Here is a 24,259-nt window from a genome sequence, read left to right as displayed (position 1 = left end):
CGGAGTCCGTGTGTGTGTGCGTGTGTTTTTCAGCTTCTTGAAGGATACGCGATGTATCACTTACTAACTTCATTTTTACTTTTTAATGAAGGCATTTGGTGTTCTAAACCTTCATTTCCATGGGGCTCTAAGCCAATTATGACAAAGTTTGATTTAGAATTCTTTTTTAATGAAATTTTTTTTTTCTTATGGATGCTTTGAAATCAGATTTTTTTGTGTGTGATAGTTTTGCTGTTGTCTATTTTTTGCTGTTTCTCTGCTGTTTTTTATTTTAATACATGTGGTTAGAGAATATAGTCTATTGGTTCATCCCTTTTTTGTGATTTTTTTTTTTTGGTCTAAGGTTCAGTTAACTGACATTTAACTGACATTTTCTCTAAATGCTTGTGTGTTTGTGTGTTTGCAAATAATGGGAATTCCACTTGATGGGTCCACATTTCTCTCTCTCTCTCTGTATCAATTATGGTAACTTTACTATTAAGTATCTGTATATTATTACATTGCCTGTTGAGTTTTCTGACGTTCATAAATGATTCTTGGCCACGGTATTGGACGTGGGGCAGTCCAGAGAGGGGCCTTTTGGGGAATGCTGAATACCTGCTGGCCCTGTGCTTCAGTTCCTAACCATACGAGCGCAGAGGAGCAGGCTGGTGTTCAGCAGTGGCTGCAGGACACACAGCGGTGCAGGCAGGACTAACCCTTGTGAGCAACAGCACAGGAAACGAGAAAGAAGCATTCCATGTCAGCAAGCAGAGTCCGCAGGCAATGGGCTCGACATGGGCTCTGCTAGAAATGCAGGTATTTCTAGAAGTTACTTCTAGTATTTATACTACTAACATTCATTCTCATTTCTTTGTAAGTAAGTGAGTGATTTATACAATTCAAAAGGTTGCAAAATGCAAAAAATTAAAGTGATAAATAAAACTATAAACAATTACAATAGTTTCCCTTTGCCCCAATATTTACCCGAATGGGCCCGAGAGAGGAAGATCCTTTAACTGTTGCAAGTATGATTTGAGACTCTTCTAACTGAGTTAATATGTCGTCTATAGATGAAATTATCAGGATGGACACCGTCTCTGACTGATGAACGACTAAGTGTAGTGGGGTCGTGTTCCATTGGTCAATAATCTTAAACAGCATCTTCTCAAGAGCAGCTTCATTAGTGGCAGAGGTGGAGATTTCGTTAATTTCATTTTCATACTGAAACATCTAAGATGAAAACAGATTCATTAATATTTAGTGGACGAATGGTTCCTGATGCATTTACAACACAAGACTTACACGAACACGCACGTCCCAGGCCCTGGAGACCTGCTCCCAGCCCGGTGACACCCTGACCGGAGACTGAGCGTCCCGACCCGCACGATAGGGCCCTTGGCTGGCTTCATCCATTCGAACCCTTCCACATTCTGCACACTCAGGGAAATTCCTAGTCACCGTGCGTGTTTCCTTTAATTTGAGCCCATGTGAAGAACAGTAACAGCACCTTCTGTACACGTGCAGACGGTATTAGCCCCTCCAGCTTTCTTTTCTCTGCACTAACGCCAACTGCTTCCTCACTCTGTGACATGCTTTTACTTTCTGCAATAATTCTCGAGATACAATTACCTGAGAGGATGTAATCCTAATGGACCCAAGCTTTCCATGGCTTCCCTTTCTTGGCCCAATCACCATGAGGATACATGGCTCTCAAAACACTTTAGTGGAGTATAAATAGGCCTTCTTTCCAATGGGCATGGACTGCCAGTTCTCTCAGGACAAGATCCTGACACAAGATCTCCAGGCTCACTCACTGCAACAGAAATACTCAGAGGGCTCCTCATTCCCATATCGTAGAATTAACTGGCTGGGCTAATTGTTTCTATCCCTGAAAGAAGAATCTACCACTGTTCCCATATGTCATCTTCATGGGGTTAAAGAGTGATGCCTAATCCCTAGGTTTTGGTAATGCAGCTCAGTGGGGACTCTGAGCAAATAGGACTAGTGTTCATCATCTGCCACAGATGGGTGTCAGAATGGTGGGATCAGTCGACTGTTTATGGCCTTCACTAACAGTCTGAGAAGGAGGTTTGCCTTCTGATACAGGTTATTCAGCCAAAGGCAGATAAGGAACCACAGGACCATCAAGTTTCTATGCTGAAGAAAGAACTTGTTGCTTAATGCTGACATTCTGAAATTGCTAGTAACTAAATCCAGACACTGATAATGTGTAGAGCAAAATTTCTACCACATGCATTGAGCCCTTTCAAGTCCTTCTGGTCAAGGTTTGGGACCTGACTAACAAATGGTCAGATCTCCCAATCAACTAGGTAATACTAGGAGGTTTCAGATGAATCTTAATGCCTATAATTGATTATCTGCCTCTCTGATAAAGCACCTGGTTTCTCAAGTGAAAAAGATCAACCATGAAGTGATTGTGAGCATTTTATGCACACTACTGACCTCTTCCTCTTAATTTACTTTGGGACATGCTTTTCACGTCACAGGATTTACAGAGCCTACATACTGCGCTGGACAGAAACGGCTGTCACTAAACATCATCATTTATTCCTTTGATAGGACGGCAAGTGAACCTCTGCCACAGATTGTCCTGGGCAGTCCTGCAGCATGACTGCTGTCCCTGGGTCGACCCTATGACACGCATGCTCTAGGACATGAAGGCTGAGTTTCTGGGCCAAATCCTGTCCATCTAGGTACACATATTATACTGGATAAGTTGTCGAGTAGAAAGAGGATGATCACAGTCTTCCAGGAACTCTTTGGGCTCAGGTGAGATTGGCAGCTCATCGCCTGCTATCCCTTCTGACTACTAAACAATCCACCTCAGGAAGAAAGGGTTCCTCTGACTCCTGGCTACAGTATTTCAGAGGCTGAAGACTGTGTTCACTTTTGTTCAGATGCTGAATTCTCTTAATTTGGATCCTCCAAAAACTGCACGGGAATTCCTTTTTAAACTATCTATTCAGGTTAGAAATGCAGGGACAGCTCACTGGAACCCTCTGAGCTACCGTAGTCACCAACCCCAGGAAGGCCTATCTGCCCTCACTTTTACTGCTTGCTGCTAGACTGCCAAATTTCACCCTTCACCCGACCTGCCCAGGGACAATTCCAATAACCCAAGACTTTGAAAAGGAAAATGTCATTTCAATTGAGCAACATTTCTGGAATGCTGTTCTGAATAAAACTAACTGTTGACGTATACGTTCTGAAATAATCTAGATATTTTGCTGAATTCCCTGTTGGCACACAGATCAGTCAGGAGGCCCGGTAATGATCCAGGAAAGAATGAGAAATTTAGATGGGATGAGGACTGGGAGAGCAAGAGAAGATTTAAAGATTATTTTATGATTTTTAGCCTAAGCAGCTGGAAAACAACGGAGGTGCCCTTAGCTGAGATGGGGAGAGGAGGCAGAGCACCCTAATGGTGAGATGTCTCTGAGACATGTAAGAGCAGATACTAAACAGGAAAGTGGACGTGTGAGTTCAGGAGGAAGATGGAGGCCAGGGCCCGAGATACACAGCAACCTAATTTTAAAGATCAACTAAAGTGGCCTTTTATAAGTTCTTTTTAAATTCCTTAAAATTTCCCATTTCCTCATTATAACAGATCATATAGTAGAAAATTATAAAATAGTGTTTTTAATTACATTTGACACTGTTAACCCCGAAGCCTAAAATATAAATGAAGCTTATTGTAAATCAGGTCTGAAAACAGAAAAACTTTTAACTAAAAATCATGGAATCTATTTTTATAACAACGCCTATATGGCAAATCAAATAGTTCCTGTGTATTTATAGTATCGAGTTATGGGCAGAGCTATCCTAACATGCTCTTAATGCATTTTCATATTATGTAAGATGGAATCCAGTACTTTGGATGTTTCTGTTCCCAGATTCTCTGTAAGAAGTAGCACTGTTAGCTTCATTTGTCACACAGGAAAAGCACAATCACCGTTTCTGGACCACCGGGACGATGCCATAACAAATGGCGCCCTCGAACCCGCAGCTACATGTAACTTCGGCCACCTGACCCCCGCCAGTCTGCTCCCACCTTCCCAGACAATTGACAAAAAAACTCCCTTTTCTAATTCCTATTCCTTGTAGATGTACTTGCTTGCTTAAAATTGGCCCCTCTGGTATTTCTTTCTTTCTTTTTTTTAAGATTTTATTTATTTATTTGAGAGAGAGAAGGAGAGACAGTGAGAGAGTACAAGCAGGGCAGAGAGGGAGAAGCAGGCTTCCTGCTGAGCAGGGAGCCCGATGCAGGACTCGATCCCAGGACCCCGGGATCATGACCTGAGCCAAAGGCAGATGCCACCGAGGTGCCCCAGCCCCTCTGGTATTTCAACCTACTTTTTTTTTCAGATATTATTTGTTTACCTTGAGTGCTAGAAGATTCTCTATTGTACAGTCTTTGTCAAGAGAAACGGACTTTCCGATAACCTCCTGGAGTGCTGCCCAGTGTCTCGGCTTGAGACGGGGGTTTCCCAGAGCCGTGATAATAGGCACCTCCTGCTTAAATTCTGTCACTGACTGCTTGAGATGTGCCACCATGTCGTTTTTAGGTAGACCTAATAAACAGCAATAGGGCAGAAGGTTAAGATCCATTCATCCTATTTTTTTAAACCAGAAAACACGTCTGCTATTTAGTGTAATTCTAGTTTCTCAGTGATTAGTCTGCATTAAGATGATGAGTTTTATTAACATCACCCTCCCAGAAGAGTCAACTGTGGATTCAAACAAAGAGAAACAGTTACCAGGACTGGTGATTACAATCCGAGACCTTCAAAGCCAAGTTTTCTTGGAAAATCTGATACTAGGGAGAGCCAGCTACCACAGAGTTTCCCAGGTTTCTCTTGACTAGACAGACAGATAGGTACATGCACATACATTCAAAAGACTGTGACAGGTTGGAGGCTTTTAAATTTTGCTAAGGAGGAACATCAAGGAGGAGCAAAAATCTGTCACTATCATGTCATAAAGAAAATACTTCACACTGAAACGTAGGAAATGTCAGTAAAGATCTAGCCACAGAGCAGGACCGGTCCGTCCTCTGGCGTTGACAAACCCCTGCCGTCCAGGACTCACAACCTCTGCAGTTGAAACTTTAAACCTCAAAACCTTTTTACTCAACTCATAAAAGACAAAGAGAGGAGGCCGAGAAACAGCCAGAGTTGGGGACTCAGGAGCACTGAAAAGTATGCCTATCTGCTTGAATAGCCAGTTGGTACAGATGGGGCTTCTTTTGTAAAGCCATCTTGAATAATAAAATGGTTTCAAGACTCAGTGAAAGAAAAGGACAAGAGAATAATTTCTGTGTTTGTAAATCTACGTTTTGGCAAATAGCAGGATTTTATCTGGGAAACCACAGATAGAAGAAGATACTGTCTGCTTGTCACTCCACACCCCGTCCTCTGAAACACCCAGGACTAAACCCTGAGAGAAGACGCACACAATGAGTGTTATGTCGAAGCAGTGAGGCTCTGGGAGGTTTGTCCCCAGCTTATCTCTTTTGTAAACTTCTCGTGGTATCCTTCTATTTCTGTTATAATCTGAAAACAAGCCGATTCAAGTATTTTTCTGGAGAGGAAATTATAGCTCTCCTGCCGAGTGAGATGAGGCGCTCGCCTGGCGGAGAGGTCAGATCTTACAGAATCGACCAAACAGAAACAGCATCTCTGTGCTTCACATGTGAGCATCAGCAGAAGGGAAACCTCACAAAATGACTTTTTAGCTATTTTCCCCACCAGCCAAAGCAAACGGCAGGCGTAAACAGTGAGGATGTGGGTGAGCGCTCTGAAGGTGGGCCTCTGTCATCAAAGCACGTGTGGCCCGAGGAAGAGCCACGGTTATGGGGAAGCCTCCACCGTTCTGCCCAGGGAAACAACTTCTAAAGGATACAGAACATTGTTCTTAAGTACTGAACTTTTTTTTTTTTTTTTTTTGCAAAGTTTTCCTCTCTTTCTTGCTTCAGGAACGATTCCTACCCCTAGGCTCCTGTACTGCCTCTCCAGCCATTAATGGCCAGGCCTGGGCAACAGGTAAAGAAATAAGGTCGAGGACCATGATCTTCCTGGCCCAGGGGCCACTCTGTGTATAATCGTAGGTGGGAACCCCGAGGAAGACACTTTTACCTTTTTCTAGGACAAGGATTTTGTGCATCCATTTTGAAACGTTTCTCTGGACTGATTCTATATCAATACTGCGAAGGGTACTATTCCTCCATTCCCAAAAGAGCGTCTTCCATTCCTCTTGGACCTCCCACAGTATCTTCCTCAAGGTGAGGTCGTACTCAATGTCCGAAACCTCCCCAAGGACAAGCTGTGTGATCTCTTCCATGTTGAGAGAGTGCATGTGGGACTGGGCATCATCGAAGCAGTTCTGGTAGCTGGAGTAGGTCTTAGCCTTATGCGCCAGGGCGGCAGCTTCCTCTGTGAGCGTCCGCATCATCTCTGTGACGGTGTCCACGTGGCTGCCAGCGCACAACAGGATGGGAGTTCTTATCTAAAGCACAACAGCAAGACGGGGTCAGGACTCACACATGTTTACTGACGGCATGTCAGCCCGTAATCGAAGCCTTATCAACCCTTATTTGCAACTATCATTGGGAGACACTGTCCTTAATTTATAATTGTGTTTATTAAAATTCATTTTAATTATTTAATTATTATTACCATCATACGTATAATCTGTCATGTTCCTTCTCTATCTTGGGCTCTGTGATAAGGAATACGTTACCTTACTTACTAAAACCCTACAACAATCCTGAAAGAGAGTTAATATTTTTCACAATTTTTCGAGAAAGTTCTAAAGTTACAAATAATTGTCACATCATCCAATGGTAAGTGGCAGTTTGAGGGTATGGCCTCCAGGGCATGGTACTGACTCCAGAGGTCTCTTCCTTTTTCTGATCCTGTTTAACCTTGTACTTTTTTTTTTTTTTTGAAGATTGTACGTTTTGAAGTAATCTCTATACCCAAAGTGGGGCTTGAACTCACAAGCCTGAGATCAAGAGTCGCACGCTGTTCCACTGACTGAGCCCCGCAGGCGCCCCCTAACTTTGTTCTATTTTTATGGTACTTGTCACATGTTGCCTTGTATTAGAGTTTAAATATTACACATGAGATTGTGGACATTTGCAACAATGACCTCCAAACAAAGACATAAGTAGAAGTTTATCCCTTATTAAATTATAAGCTTCTCAGGATTAAGGATGGTTTCGTCCATTTATTTCCAAACACCTCACAGAACCTAGTACAGTAAGATGTAGACAGTAATTTTTATTAAAAAGTTATTGAACGGGGCGCCTGGGTGGCTCAGTTGGTTAAGCGACTGCCTTCGGCTCAGGTCATGGTCCTGGAGTCCCGGGATCGGGTCCCGCGTCGGGCTCCCTGCTCGGCGGGGAGTCTGCTTCTCCCTCTCCCACTCCCCGTTTGTGTTCCCTCTCTCGCTGTGTCTTTCTCTGTCAAATAAATAAGTAGAATCTTTAAAAAAAAAATAAAATAAAATAAAATAAAAAGTTATTGAACAAATAAATGAATTTGGATCCTATCACCTTATTCTTTTAAAAAATCCAACCCATGGAATCACAAGTAACACTGTGTTTTGTGTGGTGTGGTCATGCCGTACAAAACTGATAAACAGTACTCATGATAACGGATAGAGCTTAATATATGATCTGTAAAAGGGATGCTCATTTAATGGACATATAATAAAGTTTTCCTTAGCCTTCTCCCATAGTTTTCCACTCATTAATATTTATTTATGTTTGTCAGTGAGCTATCTCGGGGGGAGATAGTTGGAGAAATGATCTTACTGGCTTATATCCCGTCACGTTTTGCCAGTCCTACTAGCAGTGTTCCACTCGAGATCTTCACAGAATGATCTCAGCCATCAGGTAAATAGTGAAATCATGTGAAAGGTTACACAAAGTCAGAAGACAGAGTACGTGTGCCCCACCCTGGCTCTCCCCAGGAGTAGCATCCAAGGAGTCTGAAAGTAAAGAGTATAAGGCAGGCCGGGGACGCAGACGGTCATCCAAAGCGCCACCAGATTAGTGGTAAATTGACCCCAGTGTCTTCCTAGCAGACCCTGACCTCCGCTCGGTGTGTGGGCAATGTGGCGGGAGCCTCAGGGCCACAAACCGTGAGAGTTCTGGAGAGACTACTACTGGGGACTCAGGAGCAGGAGAGGGTCTGGCAAGGATTCTCTGCCTGAGCACACTGGAGTCAGGCTCCTAAAGCTTCTCTGAGGCCCATCGGTGCATGTCCGTGTCAAGGCCGGTTTCTGTTTAGCCAGAGCCTGCACCTGCCACGTCTGCTCAAGTCCTGCACCGTCCACCACCCCGGGGAATGGGACTGACTTCATTCTGGCCTGTCTTCAGCCAGAATCCCGACCGGTTGGTTTGGTCGGAGGCCTCCTCACCCTGGACATCTGCCCCTGGTGATGTGTCAGGCGCCGCTCCCCTCCCGGTGCCTGGCTCTTGAGCTCTGCCGGGTGCATTCAGAGCCGAGCCATTCTCTCCTGAGCTCCCTTTCCCTGCTGTCCGTGCAGCCCCCATTCTTCTCTGACCGCTGCGGATGCTCACACAGTGCGTGGATGGCCTCTCTCTCCTGTTCTCTCCCACCCCGGCCCTCAGACAATCCCAAGGGGGTGTGACAGCAGGTGGCAGTAAAGACCTCAGGGGAGACAACTGTCCTCTCTTCCAGGGAGGGGCAACCCCATGGACCGCTTGCTCTGTGTCTGCTGCTTTGCCCCAGATGTGTGTGCAGTTACGGAAGTGACTGGCAGAGCACAGTAACCAGCCCCAGCTTTCTGAACAGAGGACTGAAAAGAAGAGTGCCAGGAATGTGGAAAATTCTGGGACGATCACAGAGAGCAAGAGACTCCAGAAAACGAGCTCCCCGTGGAGTGAGTGCACCCCCCGTGAGCTGCACGCATGTGGATCGGCTCCTGTTCAGCACCTCGGGGACTACCACCCAGAGTGAGATGGAGTGCTGCATGGCGCATGGGAGGACGCATCTGCTCTGTCCTGCCGAAGTCATTACACCTACAGTGACAATGGGACTGCCGCCCAAAGAGCATGGGCTGGGACGTGAGACCGGACGAGGTCTGCTGCCTGCTAAAACAAAAATACCAACCTTCTATGTGGTTTGAATAAGACACAGTCTGACAACCCAATACTTAATCCAAAATATATCACACAAAATTATTCAGCATATAAAAAATCAGGAAAACCTCAACTCACATAAGAAAATCCATCAACAGACACCGTCTCCATGACACAGATTTTAAAATGATCTGACAAAGGATTTAAAGCAGGTATGATAAAAAATGCTCCACCAAAAAATGATGAATATTCTTGAAACCAGTGGGAAAACAGAAAGTCTTAGCAAAGAAAAATGAAAAAATGTAGGCAAGAACCAAGTGGAAAGTTTAGAAGTAAAAAACATAATCGGCAGAAATGAAAGCTTACTGGGCAAGGCCCAGTAGGTGGGGAGAGGACAGACGCTCACTCGACACGGCTGAGCCCCTTCCCAGGAGCTGCCCTTGGCCAAAAAGAGCTAAAGTCACCCACAGTCATGCCCCTGGGAGGGCTGGGGGTGCAGGAACGAAGGCTCGGCTCAGGACAGCTCTGCAGAGTCGCCCCTGGCTCTCGACTCCCGCAGGGTCTCTGAACCCTTGGTGACAAGGGCACAAACTCTCTCCTGTCCCAGCCCAATGCCCCTGGCCTGCCGTGTGGCTGCCCAGGACTCGGCAGTAAACTGACAGCAACACAGACCCCCATTTCAGGCGGTGTCCACAACCTCATACACTTTAACAAACAGAACTTGTGTACACCCAAAACTTTTGTTTGGGAGCGTCTGTACGTTTCTAGTATGATTTTAAAGGCTGCAGACGGGGTATGTGTATCAAGTGCTTTCATGACTAATTTGTTTCATCTTCACTGTATTTGTGCGAAACGGTGCAGATCAGCCGTGTCAATGGAGAAGCCGAAAATCCAGTAACTGCAGTAAGTCACGCTGTGTCTAATCCACGCCAGGCGCTCACGCTGCATCGACTGCCTGGGCGCTAATACGTGGCAGCGCCGGCGAGGACAGATGGGGCACGGAGCGAGGTTTCTGGAGCCCTAGCTATTACTTGCTGTGTGATCTCCAGCAGGTTAGCTGACCTTTCTAAGTCTCATTTTGTTTTTTTCAGGCAGATAAAAGGGTAAAACACGGAGGACAGTTACTGACACTTGGGAAGGGCTCAGCAAACACTGGAGGTTTACTTTACAGTCTGCTCTCTGTGAGTGACTGAAATCATACCTCTCCTTACATCCGGCCCAGACTCAGGCCCAGACAGATGTCAGGGGCGTTTCAGCCCCTCGGGCCAGAGGCCTCCTGTGGCCGACTGTTGAATCGTATGGGAAAAGTCGCTGCTTTGCTGTTTGTTGTCTACATTCATTCATAATTGAAGAAAAGGCTACATTTCAGTTAGAGGTTAGTGAAAACAGACATGCAATTTCTCTCTCCAGTGAAGCTCACAAATCACCAAGATTCTGTCTGTGGATTCTAGGTTAACATCACTTGGATTAAATTATTGACCTAAGACTCCACAGAAAGCAAATACCTATAAGCTTAGGCCTACGTGAAACTAAGATCCAGTTGATATTTTTTTTTAAAGATTTTATTTATTTATTTGAGAGAGAGAATGAGAGAGAGAGCACATGAGAGGGGGGAGGGTCAGAGGGAGAAGCAGACTCCCTGCCAAGCAGGGAGCCCAATGCGGGACTCGATCCAGGGACTCCAGGATCATGACCTGAGCCGAAGGCAGTCACTTAACCAACTGAGCCACCCAGGCGCCCGATCCAGTTGATATTTAATGAACAAAATACTGACCTTGGCCTTTAAGTTACGGAGGTCAACTCGCAAACCAGTGATGTGTGCTTCCAGATTGTCTCTGAATCTAGAAATAGCCGCATCTTTATTTGTTTTGCTTAGCTTCACAGAAGTTTTTAGTTGACCAAACCTGCCAAGAAGAATTTTGTGTATGGCAATTTGCTCTTCTGAAATCTGAATCTGGTAATACCGTACAACAGAATGCAGCTGAGCAACCGTGGAGTACTCTTTTTCTAATGCAAATATTTTTGAGGAAATTGCATCCAAAAAAGTAAAATGTTCCACAAATTCTTCTATTTCAGTGGGATCAGAGTCCAGCTTTCGCAGTGATGACTCCACGATCTGCAATCGTTAACACATTAATGAGATTTATATAATGAGTTCTGACACTATTTTACAAGACTACTCTTTTAGTATCTCTCACTAACTTACATCATTATAATTTCACAAAAAAATGAAGACATCATCTAAACATTATTCTAACTATTGTTTAAATACTGGAGCATTAACATGCTCAAATCCTTCCTATTGTTAACAGACGGAACCTGAATGTACCTTGCACATAAAATAAATGCTACTAAGGTATACAGGAAGTAATATTATGAATAACTTTGTCTCTAAGAAATAGACTAATAGCTACAGCAAGGGCATGGCTGAATTGTGAACAATGTATAACCACCACCCCGTTTGGGGCACTGATGTGCTAGTTCTGTTTTGATAGCACATCTGCTCACTAGTTTGCACAGGAGTAAACAGTCTCAGAGGGATTCATTAGCCTAAAACCAGAAATATAGGGAGTTACTGATCAAACCCAAGTCTGATTCCAAATCCCATTTTTATCTATTATAAATGTATGTATTCATTATATGTATAATATCAATACTTTTATAAGTATAGTATGTATATCATTCCATGAAATTTTCAAAATAATTGCATTTCTATACTCAAATTACAATTTTGTCATATTTTTTCCTCATGTTTTCAGGGCTCTTAATGAATACTCATGTATAATTTTGGAATCAGTGTCATTTCAATTTTCAATTTCACAGCCTTGAATTAATTTCCTGGATGTCTCTAATTTTTTGAACACTTTATTCTATTTGATTATAAAATAGATGCTCATGCAAAAACTGCAATACAAAAAAAAGCTGTTAATGTAGAAAATACTTATTATTCCATCACTCAGAAATAACCACTGTTAACCCACCACAGTTTATATGGACAGGCTTTAAAACCAGAGAGGCTTGTGTTTTGAATCCCAACTCCAGAGTTTCCTAACTGTGTGACCCTAAGCAAGTAGCTTTCCTTTAATGAACTTGGATAATATAGTCTAGTAACAGGCTGATAATTGTACCTACCACATTTAATTGAAATTCATGACCAACACAGAAGACAGTAAACAGGGCTATCTTGACTCTAACCACAAATGCCATTTAAATGCCAGAAAAAAAGAAAGAAACACACGAAAACGCTGGTTTGTATCACAAAGAAAACAGATAACCCCAATTTCATGCAAAAAATAGACGGTAGAAACAGCTGAAACACACCCAAACTCCCTTTGTCACTAGTAGTACACCGATACCAAAGACAAGTGAGAATGGTAAAGCCAAGTCACAAAGCAATCTCGCTTGCCAGCATAAATGCAAACATCTTACAAAGAACGTACAAGTCAGTGCATGTGCGTGCTGGCAACCAAACCCACCAACCCAAGAAAGCCAGTTAATGTAATAACCACATTAAAGGACTGAAGAAAACAAATGCGTGATTGTTTCAAGGGATGCAGATTAAGCATTTGATAAAACTCATTTATGATAAAAAATACTCTCATCAAAATAGGGGAAACTCCTTAACTGCGTAAATGAAAGCGACTCAAAGCCTCAGGAAATACATAAAAACACACCTGGGGCATGCGGGAGCCAGAGAGAGGATGAATAAGCAACTTTCAAAGCTGGTTCCTAAAAAACAATTGTAGCTCAGGGGCACCTGGGGGTTCAGTCGGTGAAGCATCTGACTCTTGATTTCAGCTCAGGTCGTGATCTCAGGGTCTTGAGATCGAGCCCCGCATCAGGCTCCACGCTCAGCACAGAATCTGCTTAGACTCTCTCCCTCTCCCCCTACCCCTCCCTCCGCTCGCATGCTCTCTCTCTCAAATAAGTGAATAAATCTTTTTAAAAAATTATAGCTCAGAAAGTTTTCTGGAACTAAAACCCCTGACCCTCCTAAGTGCAGAAATCGAGTTTGCAGTGACTCACGTTCATCTAGCGCTCACTATGTGCCAGAATGTGTTTAGGGTTTTATAACCCTTAGCTCATTTAACTCTCACAAACTCTCTAGGTTAGTCAGTAATATTATCCCCAATTTACAGATAAAGAAACTGAGGTATAGCAAGAATAAGGATATTAACTAAGGTCTTTCAAGTAGTAAATGGAAAAGCCAGGATTTTTTTTTTAAATCAGTTGAAGCCAAATTTACATACAAAAGATGTTAACTGTACATCATGATGAGTTTTAACACATTTATACACCTGTTTAGTTACCTCTGTAATCAACATATATAAAACTTTCATTACCCTAAAAGATGCCTTGTGCCCCATCCCTCCTAACTCCTGGCCTCAGAAAACCACCATCTGCTTGTTGTGGCTACAGATTAAATTTGTATTTGTCAAGTTCCATATGTATGGAATCATCCAGCAGGAACTCCTTTCGGTCAACATATTTTTGCAGTCCATCCAAACTGTATGTAGCACTCGTTCATTCCTTCTCACTGCTGAATGCTATTCCAATGCATGAATGCACCATTTTGTTTTGTTTTGTTTTTCCTTACTTGCCTCTTGCTAGATCTCTGGATTGTTGGCAGGTTTTGGCACTTGTGGTTAAAGCTTCTATGACTATGTGAGTACAAGTCTGTGTGGACCTATTTTTATTTCTTGTAAGTAAATAATGTGGAATGTGGTAGCTGGGTCGAATGGTAAGTGAACATTTAACTTTACAAGAAGTCGCCAGTTTTCCAACGTGACTGCACCATTTTCATCATCACCAACAATGTGTGAACGTTCTAGTGTCTCCGCATCCTCTCAGAACTTGCTATTGTCAGTCTTTTTAATTCTGGCCACTTAAACAGATGTGTGGTTCTCACTTCCCTGACGACTGTCATGTTGAGAGTATTTTGTATCTCCTGGCCAGCTTCCTTGGTGAAGGGTGGCCAGCAAAGTCTTTGGTCACCATGTTGTCTTGCCAGTGCTTGGGACTGAGAGACCGCAGCTGTAGCACTGGGTAAACAGTCGGAAACACGTGGTCTCGTATTCTGGTTCCTTTAGTACTTCCAGTGAAATCCTCAGAGACAGACTCTTGCTAAAATGAGCTAAGCAGAGACTGAGGGAACTATGGCTCTGATAAGAAAATTCTTCTCTGCCTTTTGCAGAGCCGACTTGAGGATTCTTTCATTCAAAGGCTTGCAGAAGCTGAGACAGGTAACAGTTTCTGCACTCTGAATGAAAGTGGTGGCTTCAAAGTGGCAGCCCTAGCAAGAGAGAAGAGCTCTTATCTTCAAACAGGCACCTTCGCCGAAGAAGGTGGGACAACAGGATTGGCAGGAAGCTTGCAGGCAGAGACTATTAAGGGTGTAACTTTTCCTCCCAAGTCTATGTTCCAAACAGCATCAGATACGGAACCACACTTTTAGGGGGGAGAGGGAAGTGTCAAACAGACAGCAGCTAAAAATAAAAAGTTCTCAGGCTTCAAAGTCATGTCTCGACTCAAGTGTGGAATTAACCAGAAGCAAACAGGAAAAAATTATTTTAAGAAGCAAGTCCAAGTCTAATAACCATCAATGACATTTCCTAAGGCAGACACAGGTGTCCCTACTCAGGCCAACAGGAGATTCATTGGTGTACTTGTTCAGGGCCCAGCGAGTACAAGCCCGCGATGCCCGGCTTGGATGAGGGGGTGAAGAATACCAAACCCAGAGAGTCCTCCTACAGGATCTAACTGGGGGTCACCGGGGACAAGAGACCTGAGCCAGAGACTGCCAGACTGATCAGCCACAGAGCTTACTGTGCCCTCAAATAAAGGAACTCTCGGTATTTCTGTCCAGCAAGATTTGATATTTGCTCTAGACCACCTTAGGTGGCTGTTTCCCCATTTTCTTCTTCATAGGATGGAAGTTTCAGTTACACGTATCCTGTTCCTTCTCCACCAGTTTATATTCTTCTGCCCTGTCTTTGTTTAGAACTCACTGGAACACTAAGCGCCATGTTACATTTGATAGAGTGTACATAGCCGGGGGGAGGGGGGCAGCACTCAGCCCCACTTCTGATGTCTCCATGAGGCAGGGGCCCCTGCTCGTCCAGCCTTCCTGGTGGCCCCTCCACCCCACACTCACTTCCTGGGGAAGGTGAAGTGACTCCTGGGACTGGGGAGTTTGGAAGGAGAAGGTGGACAGGCAGAGCCTAGACACTCCTCTCAAAAGCCGACCTGTCCGCAGAGGGTACGCGTTCCTCTCTGCTCACTGTGGCCAGGATGTTGGTCGTGTTTCAGGGCAACCAGTGCTGAGCGGGCTAAGTCTCTCCCTAAGTCTGAGCTTCTGTTTGGGGAAGGTTAATTTTAAGTAAATAGAAGCCATATTCTCCAAGGTCTACTTCATTAGTAATAAAGGAAATCCTTGAATCTCTTTTGCCTTAACCTGTCGTCTTATTTCTCAGTCGGTTGGTTCAGTACCCAGCCAGGTAAGAGCGGTGAGATCTGTGATGCCCCCTAAAACTCACTATGTGGGAAGACGGGTGTGAACAGCCAAGGCACCGACTGCAGCAGATGCAGTAAGTCTGACTTGAAACCCAGTCCACTCCATCTTCTGCTTGCTTTCCTCAACCACTGAGGCAGAGGAGCTCTGACGTGCCAGTTCAGTCAGGTCCTTCTGAGCCGGTGGCGGCACTGTGACCTGGTTCTGGCGAAGCCAAGCGAAGTGAAACGCAGCGCACTGCTGCTTCTGCGTCCCCGTGTTTCTGCCCGGACGCGAGCACAGGGCCTTGGGGCAGCAGCGGCCCTAGTCACGGGAGCGGCGCTGACACAGCAAAGGCCCGCCTCACCCGCGCCGAGACGTCCTTGTGCATCAGGGAAACCGCTGTGCTTGGGCGGTACACTGGGTTCGGTTTCTGATACTTGGGGAATACCAGCCTCAGCGAAATAGGGGTTAATTCTGTGTGCATTTTAGGACTGTTGTGGCTCCAAAGACCGACACTTTCCAACCCTCTCTTAAACTCTTTGAGGCATTAAAAGCTACTAAACGTTCCCTCTTTCTCAGGCCACTCCCTTGCTTTCCTCGCCCTCTCTGGTTGCTCCTCTGCAGGCCCCTCTCCGTCTAGCAGCCTCCTGCATATTTGCATTCCTCAGGCTTCTGCTGGGGAGTCCTTTTCCTTCCTCGCTACACACATACAGCAGGCGCAGCCTCCTGAAGGGTGACCTTGAAGAGCACCTGTCTGCCGGTCACCTAAACATGTGCTTCTGGTCCAGACTCCCTGCCGACGGCCGGATGTGCACACTGCATCTCTGCCTGACGGTCACGCGGTGAAGCAAGCACTGTGCTCCCTCAGCCTCACATTGCAGCCCTGCTCACCCCGCAGCCCAACCCAAAAGCTCAAAGTATCATTAATTCCTTTCTCTTATTCCTTACATTCTGCCAATCACTACATCCTGAAGATTCCATCTCTTAATGGATCTCAAAGCCATCTGCTTCCCAGACTCCACGCTGTTCCTGCCCTGGTTCAGGCACGTGTCACCGCTCCCCTAGACACCAGAAACAGCTTTCCCCCTGTCCTGTCCCACTTCAATCCATTCTCTACACTGCAGCCAGAGTGGTCCCTATGAAAATGCAAGTTGTATCATGTCATGTCCATGTTCGTAAGTTTGCAAAGATTCCCAACAGGGAAAAGACGTAACAAGGAACATGGGGCGCCATTTTAGAAATGGTGGACAAAGAATGTTTCTTTGAGGAAATGATATCTGATCAGAGACCCAAACAAGTATTAACACATATTAGAATTTTCTGAGGATAACACTCATCATTTATATTTCCTAAGTACATATTTTAAAATAATAATCTAATGATCATAAAGATTCTCATGCAATAGGCATTTCCACAACACTTACTTCCAGTAGATTTGTATTCTTTCTTTCAATTACAGATCGCAAGAGGCTGTGGATCAGATGTATGACATTCTCAACATATGGTAAGCATTCTGACTGATAATTGAGACTTACAACTTTGAAAATACCAATGCGTTTCTCAATGGCCATATTAATAATATATTGAAGATAGTTTCTGAATTTAGCCAGGATAGTTTTAAACTGTACTGAAGTCAATTCGTCTATCGATGAGATTTTCATACTCATGGCTTTGGCCTTCTGTACCATGGAACAGTATTTTATAAACTTGCAGCTGTAAACATTAACTTGCCCCATGGAATTACCAACAACAGTCAGGAGACTGGCAATCTGTAAATAAAGTGTTAACAGGTCAGAATTGTAAGAGTAACAAGTGTGGGCTGACAGGCTGATGGTTCTGTCAGAATACGTACAACAACAGTTCTCTGTGGGGTCTGTTTTGTGCAGAACCCACACTGCAGAACTATGTTGGAAACCTAAGACTTCAAGAAATTTAGATGGCTTTTTCAATGTCCAGGCCATTTCTCTTTCTGGTCAGCATGTTGTTTGAAGCCGCTAGAAACACCAGTCATGTATTCCTGTGTTAGAGCAGATGCTCCATGCACAGCCCCACACTGTGTTACCTCACCCATTCCCAAGAGACGGCTCCCTGACCGGGCAGAATCTGAGCCAAGTGGAGATGATGAGATTCTCCTGTGGATCTGAACCACAATACCCAGCGGGATTGGAATGGGGAAGTCCCAGCCAAGGCATGTCAACACACTGGCAATTCAGTACTGGGAGGGAATCATGCAAGAGAAAGCTCCTTTTCGTAGTAGAAGTTGGAAAAAACAAAAGAGGTGAATGGAGCTGAAAGCCCACGAGAAGGACAGATGGGGACATGAGCCGGAAATGACACGTCCATTGCCCTAAGTTAGGATACTCGAATTTTTCAGCAAGTCCCTTTAATCTAAGAATCTCCGTGGGTTTCTGCTCCTAGAGCCAAGTAGTCCCTGAGAGAAACTCTTTTTAAACTTACTTTATTTTGGTAGATAGGATCCATCTCAAAAAGGATCTGACAATCTGGCCATCTGGCTGGCTTCTTATAGGCCATTCCACTTTCAGTCTTATTAGGCAAACTCGTAATTAAAAACGATTCAGTAAAAAGAGACAGGCGAGGATCTCGGCAAAGAGGAATAATCTTGGCTAAAATACAGAATTCAAAAGTTAGTATTTTCAGGAGTCCCACCAAAAGCATCACCTTAAAATTATCCATGAATCTAAAACTACTGGTAACTGAGGCTGATTTATTATGAGGGCTAGAGAGTGTTCTATACTGATAAATGGAATTTAAGACAGGTGTAAAGGTTTGGATTTAATTTTATGGGAACAACAGAATCACTCACAGGTACGGGGTGGTGGTGGGCCAAGGCATAATTAAAATAGAAGCTGAGAAAAAATCATTAAGTTGAGAAATAGTTGAAACGTCAGTGCTACGTGATGCCACATGGAAAGCATGAAAGCAGCACGCATCCACCAGCAGCGCATTTACAGTCTAGCTGAAAACTGATGTCTGCACGCAAACACACACACAAACAAAACTTCTACATACACTTCATGCCTTATGCGAAATTAACTCAAAACGAATCATATACCTAAATATAAAGCACAAATTTATAAATATCCCAAGAGAAAAAAAATCAGGAAAAATCTGTGTAACTTTGAGCTAGACCAAGAGTTTGTAGATACCAAAGCATAACAAATCCATAACAGAAAAAAAATTGACAAGTCATACTTTATCAGAGTTACGAAGGTTAGCTCTGTGAGAAAGAATGAAAAGATAAGGCACAGACTGGGAGAAAATGTTTGCATCTTCTCTCTGATAAAAGACTTGTATCCAGAGTACATATAAAGACCTCTTACAACTTGACAATAAGGAAACAAACATCCCAATAAAAAAATAAGCAAAAGATCTAAAGATTTGACTATAAAAAAATGTACATAAGCATATGTATATAAGCATATGAAAAGATGAACAGTATTAGTCATTAGTGAAATGTAAATTAAACCACAATGAGATTATCACTACACACCTATTACAATGGCTAAATTTTTTTTTTTATACTCTGACAATAGCAAGTGCTGACAAGGACACAGAGTGACTGGAACTTTAGACATTGTTGGCAGGAAAGCAAAATGATACAACCACTTTGAAATTCTCATAAAATTAAACATACACCTATCATATGACCCAGCAATCCCACCCGTGACTCAAGAGAGAAGAAAAACTTATGTTCATCCAAAAACCTGTATGTGAATGTTTATAGCAATTTTATTCGCCATTGCCCCAAAATGGAACAGCCCGGATGCGAGTGGGTAAACAAGCTGTGGTACATCCAGACAAGAGAACACAACTCAGCAACAAAAAGGAATCAGGCTACTGCTTCATGCAACAATATGGATGCATTTTAAATGCATTTTTCTACATGAAAAAAGCCAGACCCAAAAGGCTACCTATCCACTTATATGACATTCTGGAAAAGGCAGACCGGTTGCCAGGGACAAGAGGGTGTAGAGGAGGGTTTGACTGTCAAGGGGCAGCACGGGGAAGCTGGGGATGTGTGGAGCTCAGATGGTGCACAGGGAACTGTCGAGCCCACACACTGCGAGCCACACACAGGGAATCTTACCACAGGCAAAGTTGTGAGGGACCAACCAGGACACAGGGAGAACCTAAGATGGAATACCGACTGGGACAAAGTAACCTAGCTACATTACAAATAAACTCTATAACCTCACTGAAGAGGATAGACAACAAGTAAGTTGATCCAAGGAACTTTGGAAAACTTTTGACTGAAAACGAGAAGGACACAGGGGAAAAGAACCGCACACAAACAGTATGTGTTGGCTGACACATTTCTTCTCAAGGAGGTACACAGCAGCGATGCTGACGTGACCTTCCATGTGTGACACAGATCTGCCCCAGCTCCTTTCACTGTGGACCTCACAGCAGCGCCACCCCTACAAGGAACAGGCATGCCCCAGGGCTGAGGCGGAGAACCACAAGAGGGGCCTGGGGTGTCCTGTGGCCCCAGCAGCTACAGCGGTCACAACAAAGGGTGAGGGTAAGGTGAAAGGGCACAGGACCCATTTGGAAAGAACTGTTCTGCAAAAGCAAAACCAGACACTTTGAACAACAAAATAAGTAACAATAATACTGTTATACTCCCCAGATGAAAACAAGTATCAGTGAACCTAGGACATTCCAGGGGGAGAAAAGAAGTTACAGAATTACAACAGAATGGTACTGGTTCATGAGTTACAGACAGATCAACTATATATAGTCCATAAAGAAACATATTAAAATATAATAAATGATAAAAGTGGCATTTCAAACCAGTGAGGGTGAGGAATGGATTACTCAGTGACTGGTACTGGGACAGACAGATCATCAGTCATCTGGGAAAAAATTACAAGTCTACATATGCCAAATAAATGTTAGAGCAATCAAATATTTAAGCATAAAAATGAAATCATAATAGAATTAGAAGACAAGTAGGAGAATGTTTTTATGATGTGGTCACTGGGCAAGCCTGTGTAACTAGGGCACCACATCCTGGAGCCTCTTCTAAAAGGCTCTGCACATGTTATACTATAAAAATAATGTTCTCCATGGCAAAAATATCACCATAAAATCAAGCCAAACAACCTACTTATTTTTCTTAAACTCATATTAAACATTAAGGATTCACTTTCTTAATCCAAAAGAACCACAAATCAGTAAGAGGAAGACTTTAGACCCATGAGTTTCAATCTCAGGCAATTACTCTGTGAGAATGTCCCATGGAAGCCGCAATCTGTGCACAGATGTCAATGACATGACCGCATGCAGTAACGAGCATGTTTAACTTTGCACTCATGGTTCAACATATTATTGCACAGTAATGGAATGTTACACAGCCATCTAAGTGACAATTATAAGAGCATACGCAGGAATGTGGAAAATGTCTACAATATAATGCTAAGGGATAATAAAATATTTTAAATATAATTTCACTAATGTATGCCAATGAAAATAAAAATGCAAAATGCAAATAGCTGTTATATGAGGGTAGCTGAAATGATGGGGTGATCAAGATGTTTTGTTTTTTCTCAGGTAAATATACACACACACACACACACACACGTATACATTACATACATACATGAATATGTACACAGATCAGTGAATCCATATTTATATAAATAAATAACTGAATAAAGAAATGGATCCACTAATTAATTAGTGGCAAGATCCACAAATAAATGCTAAAACTAGTGGGCAAAATTTTCAGAAGAAACAAAGATATCTGACCATCTCAAGACATCCCTTCCCAAATTTATTAATAACAAGAGGAAATATAAACATTTAAAGAGTTGACAAGGGTCCTGCTATTTTAAGATCTTTATAAGACTTAGATCATGGAGAAGGCATAAATTCATTGGTCGGGCTAGTAATAGCCATGTAATTTCAGATTGTATACACATAGCTAGAAAAGAATTAATAAAAATCTGTTTAAGATGGAAACAGAGGGGGCGGAGCAAGATGGCGGAGGAGTAGGAGACCTGGATTTCTTCTGGTCCCAGGAATTCAGCTAGATAGGGATCAAACCATTCTGAACACCTACAAACTCAACAGGAGATTGAAGAAAAGAATAGCAACAACTCTCTGAACAGAAAAGCGACCACTTTCTGGAAGGTAGGACGTGCAGAGAAGTGAATCCGAGGCGATATTCGGGAGGATAGACAGCAGGGGAGGGGCCTCCGTCAGCCAGCTACTGGCAAGTGATAGAGCTGCAGAGCACAAAATCGGAAATTTTAGAAGTCAGCTCTGCTGAGGGACGTCGCTCTGGTGGCTAAGTTGGGGGTGGAACCCTCGTGGGACAGTGTGGTTTCAGGACCCTCGGGGTCACAGAAAGACCGGGGGGTGCCTGAGTGTGGCAGAGCTCCCAGGTATCAGAGCAGGGAAGACGGCTGCAAAGACGGAGCCGAGGCGCGGGGTCTCAGCTCGGGGTTGCCATAAACCGTGATCCGCGGCACAGTCAGGCCACTGCTCCTCCAGCAGGGACCCAAAAAGCAGCAGATCTGGGGAGACTTACCTTCCTCCCCCAGGGACGAGCGGCGCGGGAGTGCACTGCAGGGATGTGCTGGGTTTCGAGACTCCACACCAAGTCGGGTGCCAGAGATAGAAACGTTCAGTCACAGGTCGGGGGAGCATGGAGTGCGGCCGGAGACTGGGGAGATGGGAGTGATTGACTGCTTTTCTCTGGGGGCTCACTGAGGAGCAGGGCCCCGAGTTCTTGGCTCCTCCCGGGCGGAGATTGGGAGGCCACCATTTTCACTCTTGTCCTCCAAAGCTGTGCAGAAAGCTTGCAGGGAATAAAAGCTCCCGAGAGCAAACCCGAGCAGATGACTTAGCCCGGACCTGGCAAGGGTGGGGCAATCCCGCCTCCGGCAAAGACATTTGGGAACCACGGCAACAGGCCCCTCCCCCAGAAGATCAGCAAGAACAGCCAGCCAAGACCAAGTTTACCGATCAATGAGAACGGCAGAACTCCAGCACTAGGGGAATACTGCACATAGAATCCATGGCTTTTTTACCATGATTCTTTAGTGTTTCAAAGTTAATTTTTTTTTAACTTTTTTTTTTGAATTTTTCTTTTTCCCTTTTTCAACTAACAGCTTATCAACCCTTTTTTTAAAAAACATTTTTATTTTTCATTTTTAGAGTCATATTCTATCCCTTCGTAGTAGTTACCCGTATTTTTGGCATATATGTATAAGTTGTTCTCTCTTTAAAATTATGATATAGTTTCTTCTAACAGATCAAAATATACCCTAAATCTCTAGTGTATGGTTTTTTTCTACTCCCCTGCCTGATCACATTCTCTCCCTTTTTTTTCTTTTTTTTTAAATCCTCTTCTATCTTTTTTCAAATGACTTATCAATTCCTTTTATAAAATTTTTTATAATTTTCATCTTTACAGTCATATTCCATTCCTTCATTATATCAACCCTTATTTTTTGTACATATATAAGTTTTTCTTTCTTTAAAATTTTGGGAGGCACTTTCTTCTAGCAGACCAAAATACACCCAAAATCTAGTGTGTGGCACTGATCTATGTACCAGCCTGATCATAATTGATCATGTTCTGTCTTTTTTGTTTTGTTCTGTTTTTGTTTGTTTTTATCTTTAGCTTTTTCTTTTTCTTTTTTCTCTCTTTCCCTTCCTTTTCCCCCTGCTTCAGGTCTTTTCTGATTTGTTTAGAGTATATTTTCTGAGGACGTTGTTACCCTGTTAGCATTTTGTTCTCTCATTCATCTATTCTCCCCTGGACAAAATGACAAGACGGAAAAAATCACCTCAACAAAAAGAACAAGAGGTAGTACCAACTCCCAGGGACCTACTCAATACGGACATTAGTAAGATGTCGGATCTAGATTTCAGAATCATCACTTTAAAGATACTAGCTGGGCTTGAAAAAAGCATGGAAGTTATTAGAGAAACCTTTTCTGGGGAAATAAAAGAACTAAAATCTAACAAGTTGAAATCAAAAAGGCTATTAATGAGGTGTAATCAAACATGGGGGTGCTAAGTGCTAGGTTAAATGAGGCAGAAGAGAGAATCAGTGATATAGAAGACCAAATGATGGAAAATAAAGAAGCTGAGAAAAAGAGAGATAAACCACTAATGGATCACGAGGGCAGAATTCGAGAGATAAGCGATACCATAATATGAAACAACATTAGGATAATTGGGATCCCAGAAGAAGAAGAAAGAGAGAGAGGGGCAGAAGGTGTACTGGAGCAAATTATAGCAGAGAACTTCCCTAATTTCGGGAACGAAACAGGCATCAAAATCCAGGAGGCACAGAGAACCCCCCTCAAAGTCAATAAAAATAGGTCAACACCCCGATATCTAATAGTAAAACTTACGAGTATCAGAGACAAAGAGAAAATCCTGAAAGCAGCTTGGGGATAAGAAGTCTGTAACCGACAATGGTAGAAACATTAGATTGGCAACAGACCTATCCACAGAGACCTGGCAGGCCAGAAAGGACTGGCAGGATATATTCAGAGCACTAAATGAGAAAAATATGCAGCCAAGAATACTCTATCCAGCTAGGCTGTCATTGAAAATTGAAGGAGAGATAAAAAGCTTCCAGGACAAACAAAAACTAAAGGAATTTGCAAATA

The 24,259-nt window shown here is 43.4% G+C and overlaps 1 protein-coding gene across 1 annotated transcript in view; it reads right to left on the bottom strand.

Moving 5' to 3' along the window:
* The window catches only part of DNAH14 (dynein axonemal heavy chain 14), a 305,056-nt gene that overhangs the window by 214,204 nt on the left and 66,593 nt on the right, over window positions 1-24,259 (bottom strand). Inside the window, exons 14-19 of the mRNA XM_081823173.1 lie at window positions 18,063-18,229; window positions 17,030-17,374; window positions 10,887-11,228; window positions 6,138-6,507; window positions 4,384-4,574; window positions 967-1,212 (exon numbers count right to left, since the gene is read on the bottom strand). Coding sequence (XP_081679299.1) covers window positions 967-1,212; window positions 4,384-4,574; window positions 6,138-6,507; window positions 10,887-11,228; window positions 17,030-17,374; window positions 18,063-18,229 — 1,661 coding nt within the window. The remainder of the gene's footprint in view (window positions 1-966; window positions 1,213-4,383; window positions 4,575-6,137; window positions 6,508-10,886; window positions 11,229-17,029; window positions 17,375-18,062; window positions 18,230-24,259) is intronic.

The sequence above is a fragment of the Leptonychotes weddellii genome, chromosome 6, assembly GCF_054177405.1.
Source record: "Leptonychotes weddellii isolate Sample4059 chromosome 6, ASM5417740v2, whole genome shotgun sequence".
NCBI lineage: Eukaryota > Metazoa > Chordata > Mammalia > Carnivora > Phocidae > Leptonychotes > Leptonychotes weddellii.
The sequence above is the reverse complement of the archived record's forward strand: the minus strand, read 5'-3'. Positions and strand labels throughout refer to the sequence as shown.